Source organism: Pseudorasbora parva, chromosome 16 (genome assembly GCF_024679245.1).
Source record: "Pseudorasbora parva isolate DD20220531a chromosome 16, ASM2467924v1, whole genome shotgun sequence".
Taxonomy (NCBI): Eukaryota; Metazoa; Chordata; class Actinopteri; order Cypriniformes; family Gobionidae; genus Pseudorasbora; species Pseudorasbora parva.
In genome coordinates this window covers 36318696-36333468 of record NC_090187.1, presented here as the reverse complement: position 1 = coordinate 36333468, position 14773 = coordinate 36318696, and the positions used below count along the sequence as shown (strand labels likewise).

The 14773-nt window shown below is 37.3% G+C and overlaps 2 protein-coding genes across 9 annotated transcripts in view; both read right to left on the bottom strand.

Moving 5' to 3' along the window:
* necab2 (N-terminal EF-hand calcium binding protein 2) overlaps positions 1 to 10521 on the bottom strand; it is a 117282-nt gene extending 106761 nt beyond the window's left edge. The window contains exons 1-2 of one of the 4 annotated variants that reach the window (XM_067420569.1): positions 10129 to 10521; positions 1022 to 1046 (exon numbers count right to left, since the gene is read on the bottom strand). In XM_067420569.1, coding sequence (XP_067276670.1) covers positions 1022 to 1046; positions 10129 to 10446 — 343 coding nt within the window. In that variant the 5' untranslated portion in view covers positions 10447 to 10521. The remainder of the gene's footprint in view (positions 1 to 1021; positions 1047 to 10128) is intronic. The other 3 variants (XM_067420567.1, XM_067420568.1, XM_067420566.1) reach the window with 3 other exon arrangements.
* Positions 10522 to 13114: 2593 nt separating this feature from the next.
* Positions 13115 to 14773, bottom strand: part of hydin (HYDIN axonemal central pair apparatus protein) — a 96799-nt gene continuing 95140 nt past the window's right edge. For all 5 annotated transcript variants that reach the window (XM_067420562.1, XM_067420559.1, XM_067420561.1 and 2 more), the window contains one exon: positions 13115 to 14480. In XM_067420562.1, the coding sequence (XP_067276663.1) occupies positions 13983 to 14480 (498 nt within the window). In that variant the 3' untranslated portion in view covers positions 13115 to 13982. The remainder of the gene's footprint in view (positions 14481 to 14773) is intronic.

The window sequence follows — 14773 nt, the reverse complement described above, 5'->3', positions numbered from 1 at the left end:
CCCTTATATATTATATATATATATAGAAAACATATATATAGCCAAGAAAACATCCCCCACACCATTACACCACCACCACCAGCCTGCACATTGGTAACAAGGCATGATGGATCCATGATCCATGTGGTGGTGGTGTAATGGTGTGGGGGGATGTTTTCCTGGCACACTTTACACAATTGGGCACCGTTTAAATGCCACAGCCTACCTGAGAATTGTTTCTGACCATGTCCATCCCTTTATGACCACCATGTACCCATCCTCTGATGGCTACTTCCAGCAGGATAATGCACCATGTCACAAAGCTCAAATCATTTCAAATTGGTTTCTTGAACATGACAATGAGTTCACTGTACTAAAATGGCCCCCAGTCACCAGATCTCAACCCAATAAAGCATCTTTGGGATGTGGTGGAACGGGAGCTTCGTGCCCTGGATGTGCATCCCACAAATCTCCATCAACTGCAAGATGATATCCTATCAATATGGGCCAACATTTCTAAAGAATGCTTTCAGCACCTTGTTGAATCAATGCCATGTAGAATTAAGGCAAAATAGGGGTCAAACACAGTATTAGTATGGTGTTCCTAATAATCCTTTAGGTGAGTGTGTATATATATTTTTCCACATTTCCACATTTTCCAGAATCATGTGACATTAAATACTCGAGTAATGATGCTGCAAAATTTAGCTTTGCATTACAGGAATTACATTTTAAAATATATCAAAATAGAAAACAGATATTTTAAATTGTAATTATATTTTACAATATTACGGTTTTACTGTCAATATGTTACTAGTTTTAACTGCATTTATGTAAATACTGTACATCATTTACTGTATGTATAGTGTATTTTTCTTAAATAAATGCAGCCTTGGTGGGCATAAGAGATTAAAAGAATCTTATTTGAACAGTAGTGTACATTTATAGAGATGGGAAATGTGTATTCCAGTAAATAGGGTCTCGCGTCTAAGAATCACATTAATGATTTAACAGGCCATGATATGAAGCAGATTACACTCACCATCCTTATCAGCTCTCCGGAAAATCTGAAATGAAACACACACAGAGAAATACAGAATATTAATATACATTTTTAATCATTTTAATTCATATTAACATTCAAATTCACCTAAACTTGAAAATGATTTAGCTGGCTGAAATTAGATAGTGGCTGACGAAAAGTAAAGTACTGTATGTACTAGAAAAAAAAAAGATGGATAAAAGTAATTAAAATGTGTCTCTCTGTAGGGTCATTTAAAAGTTGTTGTTGCAGCCCTCGACTGATGTTGATGTTGTCATGTGTTTTGGCTCCACCCTCCGCCTATCTACAAATCACGAAGTCAGTAGTGTTTCAGCATCCGGGTTGCCAGATTTGCTCTAGTTACCACAGCTGCAGATACAAACGTTCCTGCTGGATCCTGCAGCCTATCTGGCAACCTCGAGTCAGGGGGGAGGGGGAGAGGGGATACACCGCTCTACAGTCATTTGAAAGTGATTGCGGTACAAGTTTTGGCCACAATCTTACATACACTTCCTTTAACATAAACAGAAGTACAACCAAACCTGCTTGGCACACAAGAACATACCTCTTTCAGAAGCTCAAACGTCCTGCATAACACCAGAATAAACCTCATTGGTTCTCGCACATCAAGCGAACATGCTTGAACTTCCGTTTACCACAACTGATTGTGAGTTGATCAATGTTTATATGTGAATAAAAGCCTAAATTCAATCTGTTCATCATATAAAGCAATCGATTCTCTTCAGAAAATTTGGACTAAACTGCACAATTCATATGGATTTGTTTTCCGATCTCTCAAAGAGTCAGTCGTAGTTGCGGCGCTCAGATTTCATCAAGAAAATCTTCATTCGTGTTCCAAAGATGAACCAACTCTTACAGATTTAGTACGACATGAGGGTGAGTAATTAATGACAGAATTTTCATTTTTGGGTGAACTATCCCTTTAAGCTTCTTTTTTATATCAAGACTAAGCAAGATTTTATATTGCAGAAGTGTTTGGTTGAACTTGTGAGAGCTTGAGTGATGTGCCTATATAAGAGCAACCTGATCACACTGTCCAGTCAGATGTAAAATGGACCACTTAAGACTCTCTTGTAACACAGGGAAATCACAGTCAATAGAATGTGCTGGGAAGCGTTACTTACTACAAGATAATTTTACAGCAGTCAATGTATTCAGCCTTTACCCTTTCTTATTTTCTAAATAATGAAGCGTGAATTTGTTGTGTTCAGATCTGGATGTCCATGTTAAATGCACTGGCTGCAAAAGCAAGAATGGAGGTGCGTGTTTGTGATTGGACACACATGTTTGCGACTCGGTGGGAGTATGTGTCAAACATCCGATAATTGAAACACATATTGGCAGCGCACAATTTGATCTGCTTCAATAGAGTGATCACTTTCGGTTGACGGTCTAAATCACTTCTCAACAGGATGAGCCAGCTGCTTCATTCATTCCTGACAACTAACGGCATTCTACCTGTCAGGATACTTCACCATCACAGAACAAACTCAAAAGCCACACAGAAGGGATAAATTGACATCAGGACAATCACTGAAACATCTGAACAATGGAGGGGGGTTCCATTCTTTTGGACTAGAAACATATTTCTTGACCATGGCCATTAAAATGGGGGGAGTGGTTGTAGGAACAGCGACATTAGCCATGTTCGATCAATACTGTAATGTATTTTACAAAGCGCTCGAGAGGCACTATTGGTATTTAATCTTCCTAGCTGTTTTATATCTTAAAGCAAAAGTGTCTGCAGCATTAATCACCAGCAGTGGTTCTCAGCTGGTGGGTCATGACACAATAATAGGTTGCCACAGATCCGTAATTAATAATTAAATGTAAATAAAACCATAACCATATACTTATGCATATTTAAATAAATCAAATTAAATGGGACGAAAAAGTAATTGTTAACAAAATATGACCTTCACTCTCTTATATTAAATTCAGGTTCACAAGGATGAACATGGTTTATGTGGGTTTGATTTGTTTAAAAATATAGTAAATACTGTCTGCTTGGCTACATTATATACGGAAAGAATTCGATAATTGTTTGGTTGTTTATTATTTTTATTTTACTTAATTTATTCTGTTGTTCTGATTGTAAAACAATCTGAATAAAAATTTGAATAAAAATAATATAAAACATTATTCAAGTCTTCAGTGTAACACGATCCTTAATATATCTTTATAAACATTTCTTATTATGATCTCAGTTGAAAAAAACGATGCTGCTTTTTTTTTTTTATAAGAAAAGCATTTACTTAAAAAATTGATTATTTTTTGTAACAGTTTAAGTTTTTACTGTCTCTTTTGATAAATTGAATGTGCTGAATAAAAGTAATAATATCTTTCAAACAATAAACATTCTTACTGACACCAAACTTTTGAAAGGTACGTCATGTTAATAACTTTGCATATTGCTGGGCCTGTTAAGTGCATGATAGCATTAAAATCTAATATGGAAGTTTATTAAAGAAAGATATTTTTGTTAACTACAGTGTCGGGCCCTCAGTAAAACCAGCTGGAAACAGAAATCACCACAGAAGCGCATCACAATAAAAGAGAGCAGAAAATGCCAAAGAGTATAAACAAAGACCTTATATATAGGAAGAAGCTGCACTCCGATGACTTATGAATGTGAGAAAGTCCAACACCTAATATAGCGTATAAGCCCCGCCTTTTAAATGAAAGAGCGAATTGTTGATTAGTTAAGTCATTGCGTCACTGCAACTGCCGTTAGAAGATCCTGTTGCGTTTCTATAGAAACTAGAAACTGTTCTGAGACGCACGGTATAAATAGCAGTATACTTTGGTATAAATAGCAAAAAGAGAAGTGGATAATATTAAATAATTAACTCTTATTAAAACATAAGAATAGAACCACCATAAGCTGGGAGTTACATCCTTCAGTGACACTGGGTGTCTTTAAAGGTGCAGCAAGTCATTTCTGTGCAACGCTGTTGAAGTGGATCGGAATAACACACTTGTAGTTAATCAGCAGTAGGGGGTGTGTCCAATCATAATGGGAGAGGAGAGAAAGTGAGCAAGGGGAGATACATTTGAAGAATGACTGTAGAAAGAGAGATGACTGGGAGACATTACAAAATCTTTCCAGCACTGGAGAGACCGAAGTAGGAAGGCCTGAAAATGGACACAGAGCTCCATTTTCTCCAAAATGGACACAGAGTTACATTGTTTCTGCTCCATACATGAGTAAGATTCTCAGATATCTCTTATTCCACCTTTAAAGGGATACTCTACCATTTTTTATATTAAACTATGTTATTCCCTTAACTAAAACGAGTTGATACATACCTCTCTCGTCTGAGTGTGTGCACTTAATCTCTCTGACGCGCGGTGACGATCTGAAAGCATTTAGCTTAGCCCACTAAGCCCAGTTCATTCACTATGGTACCATACGGAGATCACATCTCCCCTCCCCCCTATTGACAGAAATTAGTCTCTCCCTCTATCATTTCTGTCAATAGGGGGGAGGGGGAGATGTGAGGGAGGATTTTTCAGGCGGGACTTTTTACTGCGCCGAGTCGAAGTACTCTCAGAAATGCTATTCCGCCATACATTAGTTCTCCTTTTAAACCCGCTTAGAAAAGCGCCACATTTTATTTTATGTCACCATGTTATGTTTATGTTACTTGATTGTTCAGCTATTCGTGTAACTGTATTTAAATAGGGGAAACGTGGAGGTGTTTGGTCACTTCTAACTTGATCTCTGTTTGGTACCATAGTGAATAAACTGGGCTTAGTGGGCTAAGCTAAATGCTATCAGATCATCACCGTGCAGAGGTATGACGAGAGAGGTATGTATCAACTCGTCTTAATTAAGGGACTAGCATATAGTTTAATATGACAAAGCACTAGAGTATCCCTTTAACTACTTTGTACTAAAATGCATCATATGCACTAATTGTGTACATACATGCTTTTACACAGTTGCGGTCAGAATTATTGGCACCCCTGATAAATCTGATCAAACCAATTCTCTTTTAATAAAAGATCATTTTGATCTTTTATTAAAAACAAAATCACCAAAAAAAATCTAACCTTTCATTGAAGTAAAAGAATTTAAAAATAGGGGCTAAATCACATCATTAAAATTAAATGCTTTTCTCCAAAACACGTTGGCCATAATTATTGGCACCCTTTTTGGAACCTCCTTTCGCCAAGAAAACAGCTCTGAGTCTTCTTCTATAATGCCTGATGAGTTTGGAGAACACCTGACAAGAGATCAGAGATCATTCCTCCATACTGAATCTCTCCAGATCTTTTTTGGATAATTGTTCTGATGGAAGATCCATCTATACAACCAATTGACCAACTGACAACCCATTATAAGATTTGTAGCAGAGGTCGTCAGGTTGAGTTTTTTTTTTTAATCTGTTGGTATTTACAAGAATCCATGATGCCATGTATCTGAACAAGATGTCCAGGACCTCCAGCAGAAAAATAGGCCCACAACATAAAAGATCCAGCTGTATTTTTAGCCATGGGCATGGGATACTTTTTATCCCTGTTTGCACCAAAGCCATCTGGTGGGTTTGCTGCCAAAAAGCTCTTTCTATAGTTTCATCTGACCACAGAACCAGGTCCTGTTTTAAGTTCCAGTCGTGTCTGACAACTGAACATGCTGGAGTTTGTTTCTGAGATAGCGAGGAGGATTTTTCTTGTGGTGATGTAGGGCTTTCTGACCCCAAGACTCAACAAATCTCTGCAACATCTGTGATCCTTGGAGAATCTGTCCACTCAAACTCTTCTCCAAACCGTGCCTTAGGACAATATAGACTCATGTCCTCTTCCAGGCAGATTTGTAACATTAGTTGATTGGAACTTCTTAATTATTGCCCTGATGGTGAAAATGGGAACTGTCAATGCTTAAGCTATTTTTCTACAGCCACTTTCTATTTTGTGAAGCTCAACGATCTTTTACTGCAAATCAGAACTATATTCTTTGGTTTTACTCATTGTGAAGATGATTAAGGGAATTTGGCCTTTGCGTTTCCTCATATTTATAATTCTGTGAAACAAGATGTCATAGCTGGACAATTTCATGTTCCTATTCACCCTGGTGTGCTAAAATGTAAATATTAATGGGAATATACTTAAGAGATATTTAGCCATAATAAATTCTAGGGGTGCCAATAATTGTGGCCAGCTTGTGTTGAAGAAAAACATTTATTTCATATGCTTCAATGAAAGGTTAGGTTTTTGCAATTGTTTTGAACAATAGATCAAAAGAATAAACAATGCAGATTTATTTCTACAGCCATCTTTGATCATATTTACCAGGGGTGCCAATAATTCTGACCACAACTGTATATTTAAAAAAAATACCTGCATCTAATTACATCTATAATTACAGACCCTTCCTTTATCTTTCAACTCCCCCTTAAAGAGATGAACATTTTGTCATCATTTCCTCCCCTCTAATTGTTCCAAACCAGTTCTAGTTGATTGCAGCCATTGACTTGGTTTGGTTACCATCAATCTTAAAACCAATAATCTTTAAACATTTTCAAAAGAAGAACGAAACTCATACAGCTTTGGAGCAACATGAGGCTGACTAAATATTTTTGGGTGAACTATTAAACATATACCAGTACCACTAAGCTTGTGCTTAACCTTACCCGCATCCCATCTCAATAGCAGCAAAAGTGTATTGAAATAAAATATGAACACAATAAGTACACTGTACTTATTTTTTGATGTAAGTAAGTACATACTAGTTAAAGACCTATAAAGGGGATGCACTAAAGGTATGAAGTTGTTAAATACCATTTTCAAGGTCTGACGATATGAAGTCACCTAATGTAGGTGACCCAGTTTGTTTGTACCTCAGAAGATACATCTCTGTATGACAGGAAAAGGGGGCAGCTCCAAAAAAAAAAAAAAAAATCACTAAAAAACGCTAATGTGAACTACAAAGCTACAAGTTGATAAAATTAGCTACACTGGACAAATTAATGAATAGTGCAGTTGAAGTAGTCATACAGCGATTCATGTTTAATATATTTGAATAAAAAATTTAAATATTCAAAGAAAAATACTCTTGTTGTTCATTAGTATCTCAGCTACAAAACAATGAACAACTAGAGAGTGTAAACCAAACTATCATCTCATTGCAGCAGAACAATAATCAAATCAAATACTGCAATTGGACTAAATCCAGACAACACAGGAAAAAAATAAGGCTATACTCTAAATGACGCATGTTTCTCTTTGGTCAATGGAGGCTAAATGACTCTTAATAACACTGATTCTTTGTGTTGACAAAAAAGATAAGATAAGGTATTAGACAAAGCATGATAAAAGACTAATAAAGAGTGTTTGAATGGAGACAGCGTGACTCAATGAATGGACCTGTTTAATATGTGGACTCACATTTAGACTTGCTAAGTCAGTTGGATTGATTCTCTGTGCTTTGGATCAAATCCAATTCACTGAACAAATGCCAAATATATTTGTTTTTTAAAGTTCAAGTCAATAGTGCGATGAAGTCTTTAGTAAATGTCATGTGCAGTCACCATTTGATCATCAATCTGTTCTCACACAGCACATGCACATTAAAGTCACCATGAACTCAAACTGTTTTTATGGAATATTGCAGTATTTATTATAAATTAGTTATCTGTGCAGATCATTATTTTTTTTATTCATGTGCCCTCATAATATTTCATTAAAATGACTTCCCTTCCCTCTTCTCTAATGACGTGTTTACTGGCCCGAGGGCGGGACCTGTTACTCACAATGAGATCGACCAATAGCAAACCATCCAAACAATACCTGAAGGACAAAATTTGTTTCCACCACACATTTTTTTCTTGTCCGAGATACTGTTTCATTCGGATATACGTCTTAATAGGGACAAAAGACTGACGCAACTTCCTTTCGTGCCAACTTTAATGCCTAACATCCTCACTTTTAAAGCATGAACGAGAGCGCTACTGTAATTTAGTGCACAGCAATCAACCCCAGTGGAAAAGAAGTGTTCAAAAAACATTAAATTCACTTAATTACTCCCTTAAGCCAAATGAGGTCTGGGACCTGAGACATGAAATATTGCGAAACACACTTAGCCTTCTTTATGACAGCATGTTAGAGCTCCGCTTAGTTCTCACTGTCTGGTTTGGGGAAGCCGTGCTGAGAGAATTCAACACACCCTGAATCCATAACTCGTCTAGCCGGTGAATCGAAAGCTTTCTGAAATGGAAACAATTGTCTTTACAATTGCATGCTGCTTTGGACACTTTTAAAATGAAAAGCAACTATGAATGACACTCTGTGGCGCTTTTTTTACCAATGCCATCTTAAGGCCCGGTCGGGCTGATCCTGGAACAGAGGTGGCAGCAGACATGTCATTTGGTGGAGATAGATTGAGTTAAGTAATGGAATTCGCTCACAAAGCATAGGTGGAAATCAATTCCCCTACAAACACCTGCGCTCCATACTGAACTCGCCAAGAGAAATCATGTACAAGCGCTCACTATCCATAAAAGACAAATGATCTACAGCACCTCATTATCTGTTTAACCTCTCTCTTATTCATTTCCTCCATCTTCACGTTTGTATACTAGGGTGCATTGGTGCCTCTGGCCTTTTTCTGAGGTTTTTAATTAGTTTCGTCCCCTCTGCTTTCTAGTCTGGTTACCTGAGACTGTATCTGGGTCTGGGACTGAACTACTTATCACTCTCTTAAAAATTTTAACTTCTCCCCCTAAAAGCAATGTAGAAATCTCAAGAGGTATGAACATCAAATACACATAATTATCCAGCAGCAATGAACAATACTGAGGCAATACTTTGACCTACTAAATCAATACTGCTGAGACCTTGCCACAGCAGCCAACCACACAGCATAACTGCTGGGCTCACAGGAAAAGCTCAATAAATTATTTAGATTCGGGTATGCTTCTCAGAAATACGGCCTTAAAATCAGACCAAAAACTGTTGTATAACCTCAAAATGCTGAGACCTACAGCTCAATGCAATCTATGTATGTTCACATTATTTTACATTTATGTGGATTATTTAATTGCACTTATTAAAAGATAGGCTACAACCGTGAATGCGTGCACACAGGTCAGGGATATGGTGTCACACCCTGAAGGGGTTTATTGTGTAATAATGACCATCTGACAGTACATCATCTTACTTGTTACATGTCTACTTAGCAAATGAATGAATAACTACATAAAACATTGATCTAGTTCAGAAATTATTTTAACATCCTACTAGATTATCTGATCTTCCGCTAAGAAACATAGTCCCATTATTTTTCATTAATAATACTAGCCTACTACATTAACACTTAATTAAAACTATCATAAATTGCTGTAAATTAAAATAACTTTTTGTTATCTGGAATTTAGATAAAACTGTAACTTATTTTTTAAGCTGTTATTTTCGGTTCATTGCTTTCAACCGATGTTTTTGTTTTCTTGTTTAAGGACTTCTAAAACCTTGTTTCACTTGAAAGAAGGACTTCTTGAAAGAAGGACTTCTTCTTTCTTTTTTCACTTTGATAAAAGCTTATGCTCACAATGCAGGCCTATACTAAAATTAAGTCTTTTATTCTTTTAAATCGTAGTAAATAATAATTTTAGTCGCACGATGGCGCCAGGTTTGCGTCAATATGTAAAGATTGAGTGCGCGGAGTGATACGCGATTAGACTAGCGTCGGTATCTAATTTTTTCGGGTTATTACCGGTATACAAAAAAAAAAAAAAGATTGCTTGCGATTAACCAATCCGAATCGAATTCTCCAGAAAACCGTGTAAAAAATATTGTGTAAAAAAATTAACATTGACATGCAAAGTGTCAAATTCATAACTATTCTGCAAAATGGGTGAATTGGATAAAAAGTTAAATAGATTAAAATTCATAAAGTGTATGCCTTGATGCAATTGCTTGAGTAGCAAAGGTCGATCAGATATTTTGAACTAATGGAATTGCCCAAAACTCTTCTAAGGTTGTTTAATTAATTAATTAATCATGAATTAATAAATTGAATAAAGTTGAAAGAGAGCATGCATTTCATATTTCTTTATACATAAAACAATTAAATATCAAACACCTACGTCCAAAATGACAGAGATGCCCTTTCGGGGTTCCGGTGCAAAGAACTGCTCCTGAGCCACCGCCGCCTCCTCCTTCACATATTCCCGAGTAGAGATGCTTTTATTGTCGCTCATCTTGGTGACTATCCAGCGGACGAGCCCGTCTATTCCACCGGGCTGAGAACCGCTGTTTCCGGACTGTGCAGCCGTCGCTATCTCGCTGTCCTGAGCCCCGGGTTTGGGCTGTTCTTTGCTGTCCTGTGCCCGGAGTTTGGCTTGTTCTTTGTGGAGCAGTTTTTGGACACCGTCCCTGCAGTAGCGCGCTGCTTGTTCACACATCCTTTTGCCGCGGAGCGTTCATGCTGCGCGCTATGGGGGCGATCCCTCCTCCTCTATGACATCAGCGGCAGCACACATCCCAAAACTCACCCCTCCTGTCACACTTAATTGGAGCAGTTCAATAAGTGCCATCCATTTAGTCCAGATGCAGAAGAATAAACGAGAAAAGGCAATATGCACTTTAGAGACAGTAGCTTAAAAAGGAAGACTGTAGTGCCCATCGATCCCAGACAACTTTTGAATTAACGGTGGTAATGTTGTTGAAGTCAATTTTTGGCTTTAACTTAATTTACTGCAGTGACTCTCAGTTGTAGATCTTTGCCATTTAATGAAACGTAGCCTATTATGCATCCTTTACTGTATTCATAAGTCATTATGCCACAGAAATAAAGATATTTAGGATATTTAGAAGCAGTTAAAGGGATTTTTTGTTTGTTTGTGTTATTCTGATTGCAACTTAATTTCACATCCTGATAGCAAACAATAATAGGTCTTAATAAAAAAAAATGACCAGCTGTCGTCCAATCAATGCATTCGGTCCGAATGGTAGGATGTCCATTTGCCTGTTAGTGTATGTATACCTTCAGACATCACAAGTCATCAACGCTCCATAAGGCTATGCAGAGTTGTAGACAGACATTCACAGAGCAGCAAAAACAAACAGCGGCCGCCTTTTACAGTTCCTCCTAAACCAAAAACGAGCTTATGTTGCATCAAAACCATCATTTAGAGATAGCAACCCATTAAGTTCTTCCCAGAGCTGTTCACGCCCTCACTCAGATTTATGCATTTCTATGTCAACACTATCAAGGCCGAAATGAATCAGCAGCAGCCCGGTGGTACAGGTCAGGGCTCTACAAGTTTTTGTAATGTCCCACCATCTCTTATGACGCTTTGCTAAATCTGTACGTTCATTTGTTTTGAAGGAGGCATGGCTTTGGAGACGCTCTGAAGGGTGGGTTGGATATAACGCTTTCAAAGCTAGCCTGCTATTGCTAGATGCTCCAAAATTGCCCACCCTAACTTTAAAATCCCCATGAACTCAAAATGGAAGTTTTGGGCTTTTAGTATGAATACGTTACTGTTGCTAGTGTGCTTCAAAACAATGACAAAATTCGCATTTAGAAAATATAAGCATTCAAAACTTAGTCTCTCACTTCTGTCAATATGAATCAATGATTTTAATGACATCACTCTGTATGTCAGCTTGTTATCAGATTTTCTGTGATATACACAAAACGCTATTGGCTGTTTTTAAAAAAGGGGAGGAACTGTTCGAAATGTCCCGCCCTGTTTCAGTGGAAATTGTCAACACATTGAATAATAAAGCGTTTCAAGGCACTTCGGAAGGGTTTTAAGTATCAATTCTATAAAACACTGGATTGTTTTTGTGATATATTTGTGTTATCATTTTAAAAAGCGATGCATATCATATTTGTTCCGACTAACTTTTATCATTACTGAATGCCCTACAACCTAATAATAGGCTATGCTTTAATAAAAAGCATAATTTGATCATTCTAACCTCCACAAACCTACTCATATTGTTTATTATGACAAATATATAAAAAAACCAGCTTGCAATTTTGGGGTGGGTACTCCTTAGAAAATCCGTCGTTACCTTACCTCGTTACCCTATAATGGCCTGAAATGACCTTTGTGAGTTGAAAAGACTGTTGAAAGGCTCCCCGGTCCTGCCCTTTACGAGGGGTGATTAAGTCATTCCAGCTAAAAGGGCCTTTATTTAATTGGCACCAAGTACAACCCCCCTGTAGTTTGCGTTCCTATAGTGAGGCATTTAGCCAAACAGAAAAAAAGTGATTGGATGCATCACTTTAATGTAGGGCAACTCACAGCAACCTGTTACTCCTTCTTCACCGCAGAGGGTGCTCAGATAATTACAACAAGCAGTAATCCCTTGTCTTTGGACATGCTCAGATCAACACCCCTTGCAGCCCGTTTGTAGCGACAGGCCTCTTTTCCACACGTAAACAAACACAGTTGTAGATCAGAAACTGTGCAGGGAGCAAAATAAAACTAGTGAATGGTTATTCTGGCTCCTTTTTCAGTTTGAGGCTGACAAGCCAGATGCTGAGACATTGGGGTTGCGTCTTTCACCTGAGATTGGACACACTGAGGCAGACTGCCATTCTGACCATTTCAAGCTCTAACATAAAATATATGTGTACACTAATATATTATATATATTAGACTGCATACATGTCTCAGCTAAATGGACATTTTTAAGATGAATATAAAAATATTTTATGCTATATATTAAACAGGTAGAAAAATATCAGCTAAATAAAACAATAATAAAAGAAAAAAAGACAATGTATATTATTTAATTATTTAAATAATTGTATAATTAATATTTTAAAACTATAATATACTATAAAGTATGTGTGTGTGTGTGTGTGTGTGTGTGTGTGTGTGTGTGTGTGTGTGTGTGTGTGTGTGTGTGTGTTTTAGGGTAAACCCCACATTATGAAGAAAAAATGTCCTCACAAAGATGGCGATATCTGAAATCCTTGTCTGTGTGGGGACATGGTTTGGTCCCCATGAGGAAAAAAAAAGCTTATAAATCAGACACAAAAAAAATGTATTTGAAAATGCAGAAAGTTTTCAGTTGGGTAGGTTTTTCTTTATATTTACCATTATATTACCATACAATTAATTTTAATTCAGTTTGTTATTTCTGTACTTCAACTTGAACAATTTTGGCTTTGCCAAGGCAACATTTAATTTTTATATTTCCTTTTATTTCAACTAACATTTTAATAGTTTTAGTTAACAATAACAACACCGATATGAAAAGTAGCATCTAACATCAGCCTGTCCCTGCAATCACTCCACTCACCCACTTTCTGTATTTGAGATTTAGATATGGCCAGAGAAACAAGTTGAAATTACTTCCATAAAAGCATGCAGGAAGGCTTGGCTGGGAAAATGAGAGATGAATCCACACATATCCACTGCATATGAGTATGAAACATATACACTACACACACACACACACACACACACACACACACACACACACACACACACACACACACACACACACACACACACACACACACACACACACACACACACACACACACACACACACACACACACACACACACACACACACACACACACACACACACACACAACAATGAAATATCTGTATCTGAGATACACCTACACCTATGAACCTAGAGGGAATTTACCTCCCATCATGCATCAGTATATATGACATGTTAAAGGTGATTTAAGAGCAACAAGTGCACCTCCTGGTGGACTAAAGAAGAGAACCCAGTAGCTACAGCAGTTAATTCAATGTAATTCAAACACAAATCTGAGCGCTACAGAAATGTTTGTTTTTTTGAGTCTTTACAATAAATTAGTTATTTTGTTTAAACAGCATATTTATTTAAACCAAAAGATGGACTAACAATACATAAAATAATCTTTGTGTGAAAAGAACACATTAAAAACTTGACAGCCCAAGAAACTTTTTAACCACTAATCATTTTATCATTCCTCCTTTATGATGTTTTTTTCTCTGAAGGAAGATCTGGACAGTACCCTTTCAAGTAGTAAACCCAGATGATGCCCTGTCCGTGGCCCTCCATACGAGGGCAAGAAATTGTCAGCTTTCCGTGACATGGGCCTCTGGTGCCGTCAAATGTAACCTGTATGTTCTGAGTTTTTTGAGATGAAATAGTCTCTGCGCCCTTGACAGTGAAGGCAGGGTTGTCTACCTGAAAGGAGAAGGTGGTGGTCTGTTGAAAAACATTCTTAAAGGAAATAGAGACACTGGAACCTAAGCTGATGACGAGGGGACCCTGAGGTTTAGGTGGGGTGCAGGTGCCATACAGAGGGAAGACATACTCCCCTCCAGAGTCTGAGGAGATGGTAAGATGGCTTTGGATGTCTCCAACCTGGCAAGGTTCGAAATGGACCATCACGCTGATATCTGAGCCAGTTTGGTTCCCTGCTGCTGCTTTGATGTTCTTTTCCACAGTGAAGTTTGGGTTGTCGGTCTGAGTCAGGAAAAAGATTTGAGAGGAATGATTATAGCAGAGATATTAGAATTTATGTTGCTAATGTTGTTCTAAAACAAAGACTTGAAAAATGTCTCAGTGTTTTTTCTTTTTGTCCATAAATTGAAAAGTAACGGATTAAGTGTTGCATGCTATGGACATAAACAACTTAAACATCCTTCAAAATATCTTCTTTTGTGTTTCACAGGTTTGAAATTACATGAGGGTGAGTAAGTGATGAGAGAATTTCAATTTTTTGGTAAACTTTCTCTTTAAATGCTATTACCGTGAAG